Below are 17,549 nucleotides of genomic sequence, written 5' to 3' on the forward strand. Positions count from 1 at the left end.
AGGCCGTGCTCCCCCCAGGCGCCTCTCCACTTGGAGGCCAGCTGCCAGGACATCCACGGCAGCGTGCATCCCGTCCCGGCCTGGCCCTGCCCGCTGGTCCCTGCTCCCCAGACTGCCCATATCATCTCACTGTTTCAGCCTCCAGAGGCAGCAGCTGCCTTAGAGGCCCTGTAGGAAGTCCCACATCTGCTCGGTTTCTCCCCATAACTGAATGAACACAGCCCCTGTCCACCGGAAGGGGAGTGGGGGTGAAAGGGCAGGCATTCAGGTCGGTGCAGAGCAAGGAAGGAACCACAAGCCCTTACGGCCACTCCTTCAAGCGCCTCGCTTTCACTTTAATGTGCTGTTCCGCCTTCCCCGAGCTCAGAGCTCTGCGGCCCCGTACCGTCATCCAGCTCGGCGCCAGTGTCCCCCGCGTCTCCATTCTCCACTGCCTCCCCTTCGATCTCTGCTGGTTCCGAGTCCACGTCTCCCTCCAGGTCATCCTCATCGAACGGGACTGTAAGGCAGAAATGTCAAAGGAAGGACAAAGAAAGAGATGAACAGACACACTGGCAGTGGGGATGGACAGTGGCACTGGGTTCTCAGGGCTGTCCACAGGCAGACCATGGGGAGAAGGGAGAGGGCTGGCTGGGCGGGAGTCAGAGGGCTGGGAGCTGAGAGCAGGGAGGGAGCCAGGCTGGGCCTCCTGAGTACACGGACCCGGCCAAGCAGGAGGGGAGGAGCGGCCTGGGCCGGCCAGCTTTCCTCTCCCTCCAGCAGCTGCTGGGAGAGCCTGTCTGAGAAGAATGGGGGGCGGCAGGGGGAAAACACTGCTTCTCAGGCCCAGGTCGGCAGGTGCCCAGCACACGTGGCAGCCAGGACCTGCGCTGACCACTGGACCCTCGAGGAACAGGATGAGGGGCCGTGGCCAGCCCTGCCTCTCAGGGAGGGGACCAAGTCCAGGCAGTGGGGCGATCTGTTCGCAGCTGCACCACTCAGCCCGGATCAGGGCTGTGTGCAGGGTTCTTACGGCTGGGCAGGGCTGTAGCCTGGCTGGGAGAACTCAGACACGTCTCTTTCAGCACACGGGAGAGTGGGGAGGGACATGTAAAGGTCCTTTCTGGACCCAAGACCAGCCTCTCAATACCACAGGATGGGACAAAGTGTGATTTCTCCCAAGGAAGCAACCCACACTCACACACACTCATACCGGCCCCCACCCCTGCAAACAAAGCGATCAGACCAGCGTCCGGGCAAGAGACGGCCAGCCGCTGGGCAACAGATAGCCAGTGGGAAGCCGCCCAGGATGCCAGGCTGGGAGTGCCTACACTGCCGGGACCTACTTCCCTCTTGCCGAGGTGCCTGGAGGCTCTTTTCAGGGTCTCCTGACCTGCAAGTACCTGGGCCCAACGGTCCAGCCTAGCAAAAACCCAAGGCCAGGCCACGGGGCCACGACCCGCAGGGACCAGCAGCCCAGCCTCTCGAAGCTGCATCCCCCGTGGCCAGGATGTACAGTGATCAGCGGTGACCAAGAGCGGCCACGGGGTTAGAGTGAAAGGAAGCCGGGGACAAGAGACAGCCGTGACGGCCACTGGTGGTGGGCCCCTCTAGGAGCTGGGCCTGCAGCTCGTGGCCCAGGGCCCTGGTGTTTTAAACACTTCATTAAGCCGTGACTTGCTTTCACCACCTCTTCCATGCACTCAGCGTATTAGAACAAGGTGATGACATACACCCACTCCACAGAGTGCTAGAAAAATCCATCTGGAGTGGGTGAGGTTGGGAGGGCCGTGGGAGCTGGGAGCCCCACACAGCTCCTTCTGAGCAGCCACAGAGCTGGTGGGGCCTGAACACTGTCCTGTGATGATGGCACTGCTGGGAAAACCCTGGGGAAGCCCCTCCGTTACTCCCACCGACTGAGACGCCCATGTGCTCACAGTGCTGCTGGGCACTCACCAAACACGAGGGGAGGGCCTCCCGAGGCAAGCAACCCTCCCGCCCCACACTGCCTGTGGGACAGCGAGCTGGCCGATGCAGGGCTCCCTTTCAGAGAGGATCTGATGGGGACAGAACCCGGGCCCACCACACAGAAGGTGCCCCCCGCACCCAAGCCCACATGTGTGCTCGAATCCGTCTGTGAGCGGCCAGGCATCAAGAGGTTAAGTTCACACATTTGTGGGAAGCAAGTGTGATGCGGACCCCCAGCTGGCCAGGCTTCCGGGCACAGTGCACTAGAGCTGCCCATCCCAGTCCTGGCCCCACGGCCCCCAGGCCTCTCCTACTCAGACACACGCCTGTGCCCTAGACGCGAGGTTGGGAGTCGTCTACAGTCCTCAGCGGTACCCTGAAAAGAATCTGTCACACGTATCAAAACACAGTAAGAAGCTTCAATGTGGCCACAGCAGCTCTGAAAGAGAGACATTCTGAGGGAGGAACTGAGGGTTAGTCCAGGGCAGGACGGAGCGGGGTAGAAGCAGCCACACGCGGAAGCGGGCGTCGCCGACACGCTGGGCTCTGGTCTAGTCCGCTGTTGCTGGGACTTCCCAACACCTCAGATTCGTCCAACCATCCTGGGAACAAAACTAACTAGGACCGGGGACCAGCAGCCCTCCCTATGGCTTGGTGCCTCCTGACGCATGAGCTGAGGACAGTGGGCGGCTAGTGAGAGAGGCTGGTGGGGAGGCCTAGGGCTCCTGTCCTGCCCACCCAACACCAGTGCCCTGGCCCTTCTGCACTTCACAGCTGAGGCCAGACCTTCAGACGATGGAGTCCCATGACCTTCCTGGATACCGGAGCCCCTGGCTGAGAAACACCCCCAGCACATTTTACTGAGGACAAGTGAAGCCTTGAGGCTCCCTTATAGCCCACGTGCTCAGAGAACCCTGCACCTCAGCCTGTAGACCCAGCCTGTCCCGCACCTCCAGCTGAATCCCCCCACCAGTATTGACTGCCTCCTGCCACGATGCTCCTGTTCGTGGTTCCTCCAGCCTCCACCCAGCCCTCATTTCACAGACGTGAAACCTGAGTGCTACGCACAGTCCTTCGGCTTCAGCCTTCGCCGATCTCTACTAACAGTGGTGTCTGTCTTCCCTGCCGCCTGCACTCCTGCCCTCTCCCCTTGGGTCCTCCCAGGAAGGCGTGGGGTGTGTGTCTGGTCCATGCAAGGGCGGGCGGCCTGAGTGAGGCATGCACGTGCCCCCACCCTCTGCCGCGCATGCACCAGCGGCAGGCCTGGAGTCCCGTGTTAAGGTACCAGCAGGGCTGCTGAGAGAGGGTTACGGTGAGTGGGCAGAGAGCAAACATCGCCAGACTACCTCCGGAGACCGACTCCAGCCAGGCCTGTACTGCTGCTCGGCGGACGGATGGGAGGCCGGGCACTGAATTCAAAACAGACAACAAATACACAGTTACACGGGAGGAAGTGTTCCTGGTGAGGACAGCGAGGTCCTCCTGGAGTCTACAATGAAGGAGAGACAGATGACACTACAGCTCAAGGCCCGCGGTGCCCCGTGTGCTGGGCGAGGAGAGAACAGGGGTGGGGGGTGGGGGATGACGCAGCTCGAGTCCACGTGGCATCCCCAGGCAGCAGGTTCTCTCTTGGCTCTCAGAGCTGCTGGGTGTTTACGTGGCTGCAAAAATGGTTAAAGACGTTGGTCCCTGTGGGCACCGAATGCAAACACGGAAACAAAAGGGCAAGAGACAGAGGGGAAGACAGCAAGGTGGGCACGCCGAAGTTGGGCATGGAGAAGGATGCCCCCAGCACTCTCTAGGTTTTCCTTTTGTTCCTTAAAAGAAGCCAGAACAAGGGTCATCGTCATCCTCTTGTGGGATGCAGAGTGCCTCCCCTAAAACCCAGAACTGGAAATGACGCTACTTCAGATGCCTCCCTGACACAAATGTCTTCTTAAGACTTCATTTTAGTCCAAGATATGGTCCCTTGACCCCATTCTGTCCACACACACTCACACCCAGACAGACAGCATGATGAAGAGCAAGGATGTTCCCGCAAGTGGACAAAGAGGAGCCCTACCTAGTGACATGGGGCAAAGGCAGCAGATTCTCAGTTCTTCCAAGGTCAAGTTCACCCCACTGTTTCCAGTCAGAGGAGAACCCCCCTCTCACCCCACTGACGAGAGCCCAGGAAGCAGACACGCCTCACTGGCTCTTACTTGTGTGGAGCCGGGCAGCCCTGCCCTACAGGAGAGTGCTCTGCAGCCTGAGGGGAAGCGGGCGGAGGCGCCCGGGGCCCTGCAGCCCGAGCAGTTACCTCCAGGAGGGGGGGACTCGGGCACCAGGGCCGGGCGCTCCTCCTGGCTCTCACGGATATGCGTCCAGTGCACGTCGGCCTGGATCTCCAGCGGATCAGCCGGGTTCAGCAGCTGCTGCAGCCTCCTCGGGCTCCCGACTAGGGGACCAGGTTCCAGGGGAGGAGAAGGTGAAGGAGGCAGAGAGGACGGGAGGGAGGAAGGAAGGAAGACAGGGGAATGTAAACAGTCCAGGGATGGAGGGAGTAGACACCACAGGACAGGAAACAGAGGAAAAGTTACCATATTTGCCAGGATCAGTGTGAAGCAAAAGCAGGCAAAAACTGAGAATCAGTGCATGCGCGTGTGCACGCATACACACACACACACACACCTCCTACTTGTCAGTGTCACCCGCCCCTGGTTTAGTGTGATCCTGCCCCTTGCAGCCTCAGTGCATGTGCGCTGTACTCGTTCAGTGTGACTCTGTCCCTTGGAGCCACAGTGCACACACATGCACACGCACACACATGCACGCACACACACACACACACCTGACTCCTACTCGTTCAGTGAGATCCCACCCCTTGGAGCCTAACTGTCGTCCATGAAGAGTGTTACTCCCTGTCCAGCACAGAGCCCCTTCCTCTCTGCAGCTCTTTCCACCTCAACTGCCTCTAAGGGACCCAAGCACAGGTCACGACTGGCCTTTGCAAGACCAGCCTCTCACACATGTGGCTCCAAGGCCACCAAGCCTGTGCCCACTGCCACTTGCTGCGTGGACAGAGATGTGGACAGGCCAGGCCATCTTGCAGGAACCAGCAGCTCACATAGGCACAACATGACTCTGTTAGGACTCTCAGTCATCTTCTGTTCCTTCTATGCTGGGCTGAGGCAGGGGTGGACTCAGAGGGGCTGCAGCCAGGGAGAAGGCAGGCGGGGTTTGTCCTGTAGACCACCACAGCTCGGGGAGCTCACACAGGAGCAAGAATTCAATCCCTCTGTGCCTTTTCTGCAGTCAAAGCCCTTTCTCCTGATTCTCCTCTAGGGGCCCACTGGTCCCCCTCGGACACCAGACCCAGCTCCTCAGCCAGGTGAGAACCCTGCTGCTGGCATCCAAGGAGCATGCATGCATGCCCGCCCTGCGGGCTCTGAATCGTCAGTACTAGGACCACACCATATGCTTGGGTCAAAACAGGGGACAGCCAGCAACGTGGGAGAGGGGAACCACAAGAGGGAGGGTGGCTTTTCAGCAGCATCTGATCCAAAGGCCTCTCCACAGTCTACCAGGGCAATCTGGCTTCACCGCAAGAACCACAACCTCCTAACTTTCAAGCAACAGGAAGAGTGCTTGGGGCAGAGGCCACCAACAAGGACACCAGATGTGGGCAGGGGCTCCGGGCCGGGCTGGCGTGACTCTCCTGGGAGCTGCTGGCTGCTAAGGGCTTTCTCACGGGTTGAGGGTCCCTGGCAGAGCTGGACAGGCTGCATCTCCAGACCAGGACAACAAGTCCAAGAAGAGATGCAGGCCCCTCCTCCAGCTTCCAGGTGAGCAGAAGAAGACAGTGAGGCTTCTCCCTGGAGCTGCCCAGGTCCCACCAAGCAGGGGGGCCTGGGGACACACTGCCTGGGCACGGAGAGGGGTTCTGGGCACTCTGTGATATGAGGTGAGTGGCTCACATCAAAGCAGGAACAGACTCTTAAGTGGATGGAAGACAGGCAGCAGCCGTACAACAGGCAAGAGGGGTCAGTCGGGCGGGCCTGGGGCGGCTGCCTCTCCTACTACTGCACTCTAGGAAGGCCCCCTTCTCACGTGGGACCTGCTCCTGGGGGCAGGGCGGAGGCAGCAGGGTACCTTCACCTGCACTCAGGTCCTCATCCCCCTGCAGGAGCTGGCCCTGCAGGCATTCTCTGTCCCAGGGCCAGTACTCTCCTTCTGCCGGAGCACCGCGGGGGCAGACAGGAGGAGGACAGAGAAGCGTCACCCCCGGTTCCTCCAGCTAAAGCCCGGCCCTGCTTCCACATCCCGGAAGTCAGGTCTCAGGAGGGAAGAGGGGATGCACACTGACCCTCAGCTGTGTCTGGGCTACAAGCCACCAAGGGACCTTCCAGGGAGGCTGTGCCCTCGCAGTCCCCACGGACTGACCCCGGGCCATCAGCTCTGCAGGCAGGCCGGCCGGCAGTGGAAGGAACCCCAGATGCTGCCTCCTCCAACTTTTCACACGAGGGGGCGTTCAGGCCCCAAAGGACACCCTGGAGCCCCGCCCTGGCCTCCAGGTGGGAGGGAGGGAGGGAGGGAGGGAGGCCTGCAGGAGGACCTGGGCCAAAAGGGTGTCCACGTGCCCACGGAAGCCCTGCCTCGTCTATTGTGGGTCGCCGGCTAGGGGACACACAGCGCTCCAAGGACCCCCAGTAACTCGCACTGAGCCTGGCCAGCACCCAGCCCTCACTGGGCTGCAGTCCCCAGGCTGGGACTGGCCGCCAAGCACAGAGCCATAAAGGGCCAGCCCTGGGGGCCAGGCTCCAGGCCAAGGAGTCACACCCTCATGCCTTGTCCACGTGCCTGGAGAGAGAGCACAACCCTAACAGACATGAGTCCCCAGGGGCTCTGATCTCTGCCTGCCTGGCCCCTGCTCACCACTCCAGACCCAGGCCAAGCCGGCATGGGGGAACGGCCCTCTGAGCTCCTTGTCACCACTCGAGCTCACACACACAGCCGATGGGACACGACCAACACCTCGAGTGCCTGACGAGGCATCTCAAGAGCCAGCCCGACCGACCCACCAGGACATGGCTCCCAGAACGTCCCCACGCTCCACAGGTGAGCCTGCCCGGGGGCCCTCTCCTCGATGCTCTGCAACCCCCGACACCCGGGACCAGGGAACCCCAGAAAGCTAAGTTCCCTCAGCTGGAGCAGGACAAGAAGAGCGACCTGAGCTGCAGGAGGCCCTTGCCCGCCTCCACGTCCAGCTCTACCTGATGGCCCGTCGTGGGTCCCCCAAGGCCTGAGAGAGAGGTGTCCATCATGGGTCCCCGGCCACAGAAACCCACCCCCACACACTGCGGTCTGACGTCAGGGTCAGGAGAGGGTGTCCACTGACCTTCACTAGACTCGTCCTCGTCCTCCTCGTCCTCGTCTTCCTCCTCCTCCTCCTCCTCCTCCTCGTCTTCCTCATCCTCCTCCCCGGCCCCGAAGCTCCTGGAGGCCTCCAGCTCCTCCTCACTCTTCCCTCTCAGAAGCGCATGGATCCTCACGGCCTCCTTCCAGGGAACACCGCCCAGGTCCGAGGTGGGCAGCGGGGGCTCCTCCTCCTCCATCTCCGACTCCGAACTGCTGTGGGAACAACCGGAGAACCCAGTGAGGGGACGTCTGGAGGCCAGGGGCACAGGCAGAGGAGCCGGCAAGGCAGCCGCCCACTGCAGGGCAGGACGGGACAGAGGATGCCTCAGCGGCCAGCACACGGGGCAGCACAAGGGGAAGCAGAGGGCAAGAAGGGCGCTCAGGCTGCCTGTGCAAGCCTCCCCGCCCTGCAAGAGGCAGTCACTGCTCGAGGGCCCAGGCGCCCGCTCCCGGGGATAAGCTTGCCCCACCTCGCTCTGAGGGCCGGGCCCGGGCACCCGCTCCCGGGGATAAGCGTGCCCCACCTCACTTCGAGGGCCCAGCCCAGCTGCCTATGTCTGGGAGTGAGACCCTAAGCCCTCAGTGCCCCGCCTGACGGGGGAAGTCTGACTTCCTGCGGCCTCCAGTCAGGGTGGAGAGTCTAAGAACGCAGTTTGGGGCAAAGGCTTGGAGTCACCCAGTGTCAGCTGACCTGGAGCCTGGGCTCAACCACAGCTGCCCCCAGGAGAGAACATGAACCCGGAAGTTCTGAGGGTGTCGCCGCATGTCAGCGCCAGGACAGTGGCTCTGCCTGAGCACAGCTGTGAGCACAGCCCCTCCAGGGGGTTCTGTATCATCTTTATAGAAAAATACACCCCACCCAAGGGTGATGGGGGAGACTGTCACTTCGGCTGGGTCAGAAGCGAGGGTGGTCTCCTGGGCTGTGTTCCCCTAATCCCTCACGGGGCCAATGGCTCTGCCACGACAGCCCTGTCCACACTGGGAAGGGGGTGTGAACACCTGGTTGTCGGGGTGAGCTGTGGAGTGGGGGATGTACTTGACTTCACCACGCTTTGCTACTCATGGGTCCTCCAGCCACCCACTAGCTTGCTTTACCCATTTACAGTCGGTCTGTCATTCAGCAAATGCTTCTGAGCACCTACTGAAGTTCAGTTAGTATATCAGGAAGAAAAGAGCAGGTCCTCACTGCTCAGCTCAGTCAGGCGAATCCTACTCCATTCATGGGTTCATTCATTCGTGCCACCAAGACTTACCAAGTGTCTTCTGCTCACAATGCCCTTCCCAGGGCATTAACACTAAACTGCCACAGAAAAGATCCTCAGTCTCGAGGGAGACAAGACGCAAACGCCAGGACCAGACAGGGTGGCGATAACTGAAGCGGGTGAGGGTTGGTGAGAGGCAGTTTCCAGCAGGCAGACCTAAGACTGTGGACTACAGGACGCGTGCCCTCTGGAGTCTGATTAGCTTTCAGTGTTGACTGAGCTACGGCTTCTGCCTCATCACCGTGACTTCATTTGTTTACTTTCTTACTAACTAACAACACTGAGCAACCCCGTGCTTGTCGTTTAACATCTTCCAAAATAGGAAATCAGGGTAAGAATGCCCCCTGTGCTCATTCCTAACCTCAGGTCAATTTATACAACTTCAGGTGGGAGAGAGGAGGCCAGGCTGCCCTTCCTTCGAGCCGAGCACACTGGGACCCCAGTCGTGGGCTGTAGTTCTCTGTAGGGGGCAGGGGGAGCTCTGGGCAGCACATCCCTAGGCCATGTCACGAGGATGGCCAGCATGATAAGGTTCCCCTTGAAGCTGTGGCAGCTCAAGGACTGTGAAGAAGAGCAAGGGACACACACGGCATAAAAAACTGGGCAGAAAGGTCAAGCCTCACCTCTTGCCACAAGCTATAGGCTCTCAGTCCCTTTCTGAATGGTCTCGCCACATGCTTCCAGAGATGAGAAGCAGGCAAGCCCACCTCCTGCCTCTGTGAAGGCCAGAGGGGAGACAGACAGTTCCTCCCAGGCCTCACGGTCCATGGGCCCTTGGAGCAGCCCTTCAAGTCTGGCCAGGCTCCTCACAGCACATCAGACGAGGAGACAGACAGGGAGGCCACACAACCTGCCTGTCAAGGGTCACAGCCAGCATGCAGACCCAGACGGGCTGACTCAGGGCTCCGCAGCGGCCCCCGCAGGCAGCGGTCCCCAGAGGCTGACCTGCTGGCTGCGTCCTCCTCCGTCCCCGTGTCCAGCACACTGCTCAGGTTGTGCTCGGCCTGCGTCTCCTCAGGCACCTCCTCCAGTCCCTCCGCCTGCCGCACCGACAGCCGGTAGTTCTCCAGCTCGATCCTTTCCGGGGTGCCCCGCAGTCTCTTGGCGACGCTAGGCTCCTCCAGGCCATTCACGCTTGGGCCTGCATGACAAGCAAGGAGCAAAATGCTAGGGGTCAGTGATGGGGACAACAGAAGGAACCTTCCCCTGGAAGAAGGGGCAGCCGTCCTGTGAAGCTGGGGAGCTGGACACTGCAGTGGTCAACAAAGCTGGGGCCCACAGAGCCCAGAGGATGCTGTTGTGGGTGGGAGGTGCAGAAGACCCCTCATCTGCCCTACAGGAAAGCCTGGGGAGCAGTGGACACTGGCTGCGGGGAGGGGCCAGGCTGGACCTGAGGGAAAGCAGCCTGTCAAGGGGAGAATCCTCCCACTGCCCCCACCCCTCGGTCCAGGACACAGCTGAGGTTCGAGCACTGCATCTGGCTGGTCCATGGCAGGGTCCAGGGAAGCTGTGTTGCGGTGCGACCGTGCATCTGTTGGTCTCATGTTAAGATTCATGGTAAAGGCTCTTTGATCAGTGGGGCACCCCCGCGTGGGCGACTATACCCACCCAGAACAGTCAGGCCCCCTCATTCCTGGTGATGCCAGCTGGACAGCTTGGTTGACCTGGTGCTTGTCAGCTCTGTGTTATAGAGGGACCTTTCCCCTTTGGAATTAATAAGCAGATTTGTGCAGTTATGGGTGGACACCCTGGACTGCCTGTTGCCAGCACCCTGCGTCCACAGTCTGAAGATCACTAATGACCTTGCCTGGGTCAGCTGCTACTTTGGGAGGCCCACAGCAGTGCTTTCTAGATTCTAGCATTCCTTTGTGAAGAACTCTGAGGACTGCAGTGGGCACGTGGACTCTGAAGGGCTCAGATGTCCGATGTCGCCGCCATGCCCCCTCCATCCCCATCTCCATCCTCACATGCCCTGACACACCTTGTGACCCTACACTCGGGCAAGAGGCCCCCTGACCACACTTGCCTGTGCCCACTGTGACAAGACGCTGCATGTGGACGCAGAGTCACACGGACCCACCTAGACACTGGACCCCACCAGCGACTGGCTAAGAGATCTTAGGAAAATCACACGACACAGAGAGCGCATTTCCTGACCCTCAACGAGGACAGCCCCGTGCCCAGGGTTACTGTGCATGTGAAGGGGATTATACTTACACACACACACACACACACATATGCACGCATGTACACGCATGCAGGGGCCGTCCCCGTGCCCGCATACACTGCCCTCCTCCACACAGGAGCTAGGGGATACGTCTTGAGGTCCAGCAACCTTTTCACTGCTGAGTTGTACGGGTCTCCTGTATCCATTTGCCCTGGACGGCAAATGGCAGTTACTGCACACAGAAAGCCAAGGGAGGGCACGGCAAAGGGGCCCCAGGTGGAGGCAGGCAGGCCATGGGGCTCGCATCCTGCCAGGGCAGGCGCCCAGCTTCTGTGACACCCCAGGCTCTAGAGAATGACGCTGGGTTTGGCTGGTGAAGTCACACTGCCAGTTTCAGGTGACAGGTGGTCTTCCAGAGAAGCTCAGAACTCGAGGAAAGACTGAAGGACAGGATTGATAACCGCTCCTCACAGACCAACTGTCTACCTGTCCATCCGGGGTGACCGTATGCTTACGTGAGGCACAGAGAAAAGAGTGTGTGGCTGCAAGGGGGAGACACTGAACTGCCAGGAGTTAGCAGTGACAGAGGGACCGAGCAGGGGAAACGCGACAGGGATGAATCAGAGCTGTCCCAGGAGACCCACCCGGTGGGAGGGGACAGCCTGCAGCCCAGGGAGTCCTTTCCAGAAGGCCGAGGGACTCGTCCACACCACAGGCCTATGCGCCCTGGCTGCAGGATCCCAGGGAACTTTTGCTGTCATGTTAGTTTTCTAGTGTTAAATTCCTTTTTCTGCTATTATTGCAGCATCTCCCATGGGTGCTTTTCAGGCACGTGGGAATCCTGGCACATGTCACTCTCCCTAAGACACATACCCTTGTCTCCAATGAAAGACTGTCCCAGGGCTCCGTGCAGCTGTCTAGGTAACACGTCTTTCCTGTGCTCAAACGCCTCACAGGGGAACCTCGGCCTGGCCCAACCGGCTGCCGCGTCAGCCTGTGGGAAGCTGCAGCTGTGACGAGCGCACTGGGGCTTGCTGGTGCTCTTTAGTCCCTGACAGCCAAGCTCTAGCCGAAACTCTTGCCTCCCCACCTGGCCACCCAACTCCACACATCTGTGAACACACAGGCGCCACAGGGGCCACCCACAACACAGGAACGCCCCTGTGATCTGTCCAAGGGAAGCGATCTGTCCACCAAGCCACTTGTGTGGCTAATCACATATGCAGCAGGTAAAGAGAAGGATGGCCCCACAGGTCAGCCTGGCCCAGGCCTCTCTCCTCCCCCTGCCGTGGACACCCTCTGCAGGCCCCCAGGGCTCAAATGCATCTTTATCACACCAGCTACCCCCTGAGCACACCTCAAATGGGGATGGGGCCTCGGGGAGGGGAGCACCCTCTGATGTGGAGCACTTCCAGTCGTCTGTGCCCCTGGGCACATTTTTAAAGAAACTGTGCCCATAATCCAGCCATCACAGGGACAAACCTGCTCACACCCACCCCCACCTTCCACGAAAGGCCCTCTGCTCTGCAGCAGGCTCCTGTTGAAGACAACGCCTCCCTCCCCCCAGGTAGCCCAAGATTTGTTTCTGGAAATGAGCCAAGTTCCACCAGCAGGTCCACAACCACTATCTGAAACACAGGCTCTCATCTGTCCACCATCCCTGAGACTAGCCTGGAGACTGGTCAGGGGCCCTGTGAGGCTGACGGAAGCAAGCACAAAGCTCTTCCCAGCGGCCAGCTGGGCACCATGAGGCACTGTCCAGGGCTGACTCCATCCTGCAGGGGCCGTGAGGTGGCACAGAATGCCCTGGGGCACAGGGTGTGGGTGGAGCCAGACCACCCCCAGGCCCCGTGAGTGCAGCCCAAGCCCCATTCCTGAGAAGCTATGACCCTGCTGTTCCTCTCTCACGTGGGTGCTGACAATTCAGCTTCACCAAACTCCATCTGTGACTGCTCTCCTTTCGTTGCTATAGTGAAGAGCCTCTGGTGGTCACAGAGTCAGCAGGTGACCTCACAGCCTATCCATGCAGGCTGAGGAAAAAGCAAGGCCAAATTTAGCCAAGCCCTGCAGGGACTTAACGTGCTGTGCCGGCCAGCTCCCAGGCCCAGACACGCAGGCCCTCTCACTGTTCTGTCTCTCCAAACCTCTGCGGTCTGGGAACACAGCCCAGCGGGCCGTGCGGTCCTCACCCTGCAGGATGCACCGCCCAGTCAGCAGAAACAGCCCAAACTCACACTTACTCTGATGACCCCAGCATTTTCTGGAAGCCCCGCCAACAATCATGGCTGATAGTCCCCAAATCCTGTCAGATCAACCAGCTTCCATGTGTTCTAGCTTATTTGCTCCTGACAACAGCCTTGTGAGGTAAGGGGAGCAGGGAACCTTTTGTCCACGTTTTCTAACTTCATTAGATGGAAAAGCTGAACCTCAGAGAGACCATCGACCAGAGATGGTAGGGTGACAGGCTGCAGGGCTGGAGCCCAAGTCAGCGTCTTCTCTGCATGTGTTCCCTAGCCTGGCTCTGTTATTTGATGACCATGTTCCAGGGTGCAGGGAGGTCCACTGCGGGTCATGAAAGACCTCTGGACCTTTGTTCCAGAACATGTCCTCAACATCTGACAGCATCTGCAGCACCTGCAAGGACGCCTGCTCGCACACAGGGTTGTGGGCTAACAGCCTGCCCGGGTGGAGACCCTGTGTCACTGCCTTGGTTCTCACATGCCTTCCGCCTCATCTCCCACAGGGAACAACCACGTGGAAGCTGACTTCACGCCTGCACCCTGTGCTCACTTCTGACTCTAGTCTAGAACGGTGGTTGTCAAGCAGATGCTCTTCTCGTTCGGGGTCACCTGGCAATATCACAACCTGGGAAGGGGTCCTGACACCCATGGATTCTACAAACAGCCGACAACGCACAACACAGAAGTATCTACCCAAACATCAACAGCACCGAGCCTAGAGCGCTGCCTGGAAGTCACATGGGACTGTCTCCAACCTCGTGCTCAAGGGGCCAGCCGCCTGCCAGACGCTGGACCACAGCCCGACAGACAAGGTTGTTAGGACGGAGCGGTGAGCTCAGACATTCCTCTCTGCTGCTCAAGTGAAGCATCCTGACCCCAGAGGGCAGTGCGTGGAGCCCCCCTACCCCTGGGAAGGGCCACGCCAGGCGCACAAGCCCACACGCTGGGCACAGCCCACACCCTTCCCAGTCCTCCGGCACGGCCAGGCTCACAGGAACTGTCCATCCCTACTGTCCATGCGAGGGCTGCCCACAGACCCGCCCAGCCCTCCAGCGTGGGGCCTGGGGAACAGAAGCCCACAGGTACATCAGGAGGTCCGCTCACTAGCCCAGGGAGAAAACCAGACTTGGAGACACAATGCGGAAAAACACTGCTTCATTTTTCGTGTGCCCAGCTCTCTTCATTTTTCCATTTCCCAAAACATCCTCTGTGGGCTCGCGGGGCCCGTCGCAGCACGCCTGCCTGCAGCTGTGCCCGACATGCTCAGGCCTCCGAGCGCTCATGTGCCAACCCGAGCTGACCTGACATGGCAGAGCCCAGACAGCAATGACGCACGCTCCCTGCTCAGCCGGGTTTCAGGGTCATTTGATGTGAGTGGAGTCTAGGGGCCCAAACTCAAGGCGTGAGAAGGTCAGTGTTTCCATCCCGATGATTTTGCTCCAACTGTCAGCGCAGAACCAGGCAGACCTCGTCTCTCCCTCTCCTTCGGCCAACCCCACCCAGGGCCAGGCCAGGCCACTGCTGAGAACTGAAGAGCAGTACATCAGTTCCACCACCCTTGGGGCCACTTAGAAAGTGTGATGAAATGTGAGAGCAAAGAAGAAACTGGGGCTCAGGGAGCAGCCCTGATCAGCCCCCTGAACACAAACCCGTCTCCTAGGGACTGACAGGCAGGAGAGTGCCCACGGATGGCCACGGGGAGAGGCTGTTCAGGTCCATTCTCACTGACACGACGTCAGGCTTGGTTTCATTCGAATGCATCAAAGAGCTGATACGGAGAAGACGAGGAGGAGCTGGCTCAACGCCACCGCTCTCCTGCCTGGCCTCTTCTGACCACCCCCTGCACGCACCTGGGACGAATGCCCTTGGCTCTCGAACCCACCCTCTTTGCAAAGGCACATCCCCAGCTGGGGGGTGGGGGGTCACTGCTAAAAAGCTACACATGTATTTCCTGGGAATAACCAAACACACACTCACGGATGACAGAGGGCACTCAGGAATGTCTTTTAACGAGTCATCTCTGCGGAGCCGACACGCAGCTCTTCCCTCTCCCCAGCAGACAAGCTGAGGCTGGGGGCCAGGCAGGGCCAGGGCGGCGCTGTGTCCTGGGTGCAGACTCCACCGGCTCCCCCCAGGTCGGTGACATGGCCTCGATCCAGTCTGCAAAATGCTGCCTTCCTCGCAGCAACAGGGGAGTGCTGCGTCTGGACAGTGCCTGGCACACAGAAGAGCTGCATGCCTGCTGCATCAACGTTACAAGTCCTCCTGAACTGTGCTCTGAGATTCTGTGACACCAGCTCCAACAGCAAGTTGACCAGTATAGTCACTGGGGAAGCCTGACACGCCAAGCTTCACTCTGTTTTTATTTGACGGGGTCTCCAGGGCAGACGTCGGCCATCCCGGCTATAAACATCACAGCCCTTGGCGTGGTGTCTGCAGCCGCTGGGAGCATGGCCATCAGCTTGCGGCAGCCGCCGAGCACTGCGGCTCCAGGACTCCAGCCTCCGCTGGGGCCGGCTGCCCACACCTGCACCCGCCTCCCATGGGGCTGGGCCTCCAGCAGTACTGAGGCCCCAGGAAAGCTCTGCCTCACTGAAGACAGGCAAGGAGCTGGTGCAGAGTGACCCATGGGAGACTGAACCAAGGGTAAAACCTTCTCTTTTAAAGGAAAAATCTACTGACCCAGGGAAGTCTGTTGGTGGCAAATGCGGGGAGGGAACTTTCACAACGGCTCTCTCCTACCTGGAGATTCTTCTAGATCACAGGGGCACAAGAGCAAACAGGCTGCTGTGGCTGTCCCGGGGCCTCCTCAGCCGCACCGTCCCCCTTCGGGCTCTCAGGCTCTTTGACCGCAGGACCCTAGCCACACTTTCAGGTCTGACCTCTGAGAAGCCACCTAGTCCCAAGAGGTCGCCCTCTCAGGAACTCACCTCCACAGACGTGCGGGTTCACCACCGTGCAAGGACACGAGAGCTGAATGACACACGCTTATCAGGGCCTCTGCATGGAAACAGCCCCGATGCTGTCACGTGTCTGAGGCCCAGGTCCTCGCGGCGCCCGGGCCTCGCCTGGCAGCCTGGGTCTATAGGGCCCCTGGTAGGGCCAAGTTTTCTCAGGGAGTTGGCTGTGATGGAGGCCCAGGCACAGCGGGACCCCAGGTGCAGGAACTCAAGAGAAGCAGGTCCCTGAGTGGAGGGCCCGAGCTCTTCTGGAGACCGGGGCCCCTTAACACAAAACCACTACTAAAGACCCCAGTTCCAGGCGAGGACAGTGTGAAACAACAGTGGCAAGGTGGAAATAACCCTGATACCTTACACAAGCACAGAAGAGGAACGCAATGCACACACCAGGGACAGGCTCATGCAGTCAGCGTACAGGCCACAGTGAGCTGGCGAGGACAGAAAGAGAGGTGAAGGACACGTGAAAGGTAACAGAGATCCTGGTCATCACCCGCACAGCCCAGAAGCCCGGGAAGGCATCCCTAAACTGCCCTTTGCACCTGTGAGTGATGGGGGCACTCTGACCTCACCTGTGGACACTATCAAGGGCGAGGTCAAGTTTGCTTGGCTTGAGTTAGAGGGTGGGTGGGTGGGTGGGAGAGGGGGCGACTTCCCCTCTCAATCACTGTCTTTCTTGGAGCAAAGCCTTGCCCCCACCCTTATCCCAGAGGACCTGTGGAGCAGGAGGCAAGACCGAGTGCCACGCCTTCCGGGTTGGAGCAAAGCCTTGCCCCAGAGGACCTGTGGAGCAGAAGGCAAGACCGAGTGCCACGCCTTCATCCCTGCAGGTCCTTGGGATGGTCTCCTGGCCAGCACTTGCTGGGTGCAGGGCTGGACCTTGAGGTACAAGGTGAGCCCTGGTTCAGGAGTCTTGGGGAAGTCACAGAGCTCTATGAAAGGGCCTGGGGTCTAGGCATGAGTTTTTCCAAAGCCCCGTGCAAGCCGCTACACCTCAGAAAGGCCGTGTGGGGGCTTGTCTCCAGTGTGTCCCTCAAGGGCAGGATGAAACCCAGGGTCTGTCCCGTCTCCCCGTATGCACACAGGAGCCCTCCCGGAGAATGGACCAGTCAGGGGAACAGCCAGGGAACTGTTGAGAAAAGAGGAGGCTGGGTTTCAAGAAGTTTCGGGAAGAAACTGAGACCCAGAGGGAATTCTCCAGGGTCTTCACCCACTCTTTCTCTCCCAGTCTTTTGCAGAGGCCAGGACAGACCCGACTGACTGATTTCTGAGCAAGGGCAAGAAGAATTTGGGACCCAGCAAGGTGCTGCAGCCGTGCGGGCACCCAAGGGTGGAGGGGAGAGGCCCTTCGCACCAGACCCCGTCTCCTAGAGCACAGCTGTGCAGACGGGGTGCTCAGTGCCCCTCACCCCACTGCGGCGCCCTCTCGGGGCCCAATTCAGCACCCACACTGGCTGAGCCCGGCTCCACGGGCTGCACCGCCAAGGTCACAGCAAATGTGACAGGGTCTTGGAAGCACAGCCCTCCAGGCTCCAGCGGTCAGGTAGCACTGGTCCCCCGGCTCAGGGTCCGTGTCACA

General features: G+C 59.8%; 1 protein-coding gene across 15 annotated transcripts in view; it reads right to left on the reverse strand.

Moving 5' to 3' along the window:
* The window catches only part of MICAL3 (microtubule associated monooxygenase, calponin and LIM domain containing 3), a 146,936-nt gene that overhangs the window by 23,795 nt on the left and 105,592 nt on the right, over positions 1–17,549 (reverse strand). For 9 of the 15 annotated variants that reach the window (XM_069581604.1, XM_069581597.1, XM_069581603.1 and 6 more), the window contains 5 exons: positions 9,552–9,747; positions 7,325–7,557; positions 4,247–4,384; positions 3,294–3,356; positions 386–499 (listed from right to left, as the gene is read on the reverse strand). In XM_069581604.1, the coding sequence (XP_069437705.1) occupies positions 386–499; positions 3,294–3,356; positions 4,247–4,384; positions 7,325–7,557; positions 9,552–9,747 (744 nt within the window). The remainder of the gene's footprint in view (positions 1–385; positions 500–3,293; positions 3,357–4,246; positions 4,385–7,324; positions 7,558–9,551; positions 9,748–17,549) is intronic. The other 6 variants (XM_069581605.1, XM_069581593.1, XM_069581602.1 and 3 more) reach the window with 4 other exon arrangements.

The sequence above is a fragment of the Ovis canadensis genome, chromosome 3 (genome assembly GCF_042477335.2).
Source record: "Ovis canadensis isolate MfBH-ARS-UI-01 breed Bighorn chromosome 3, ARS-UI_OviCan_v2, whole genome shotgun sequence".
Lineage (NCBI taxonomy): Eukaryota > Metazoa > Chordata > Mammalia > Artiodactyla > Bovidae > Ovis > Ovis canadensis.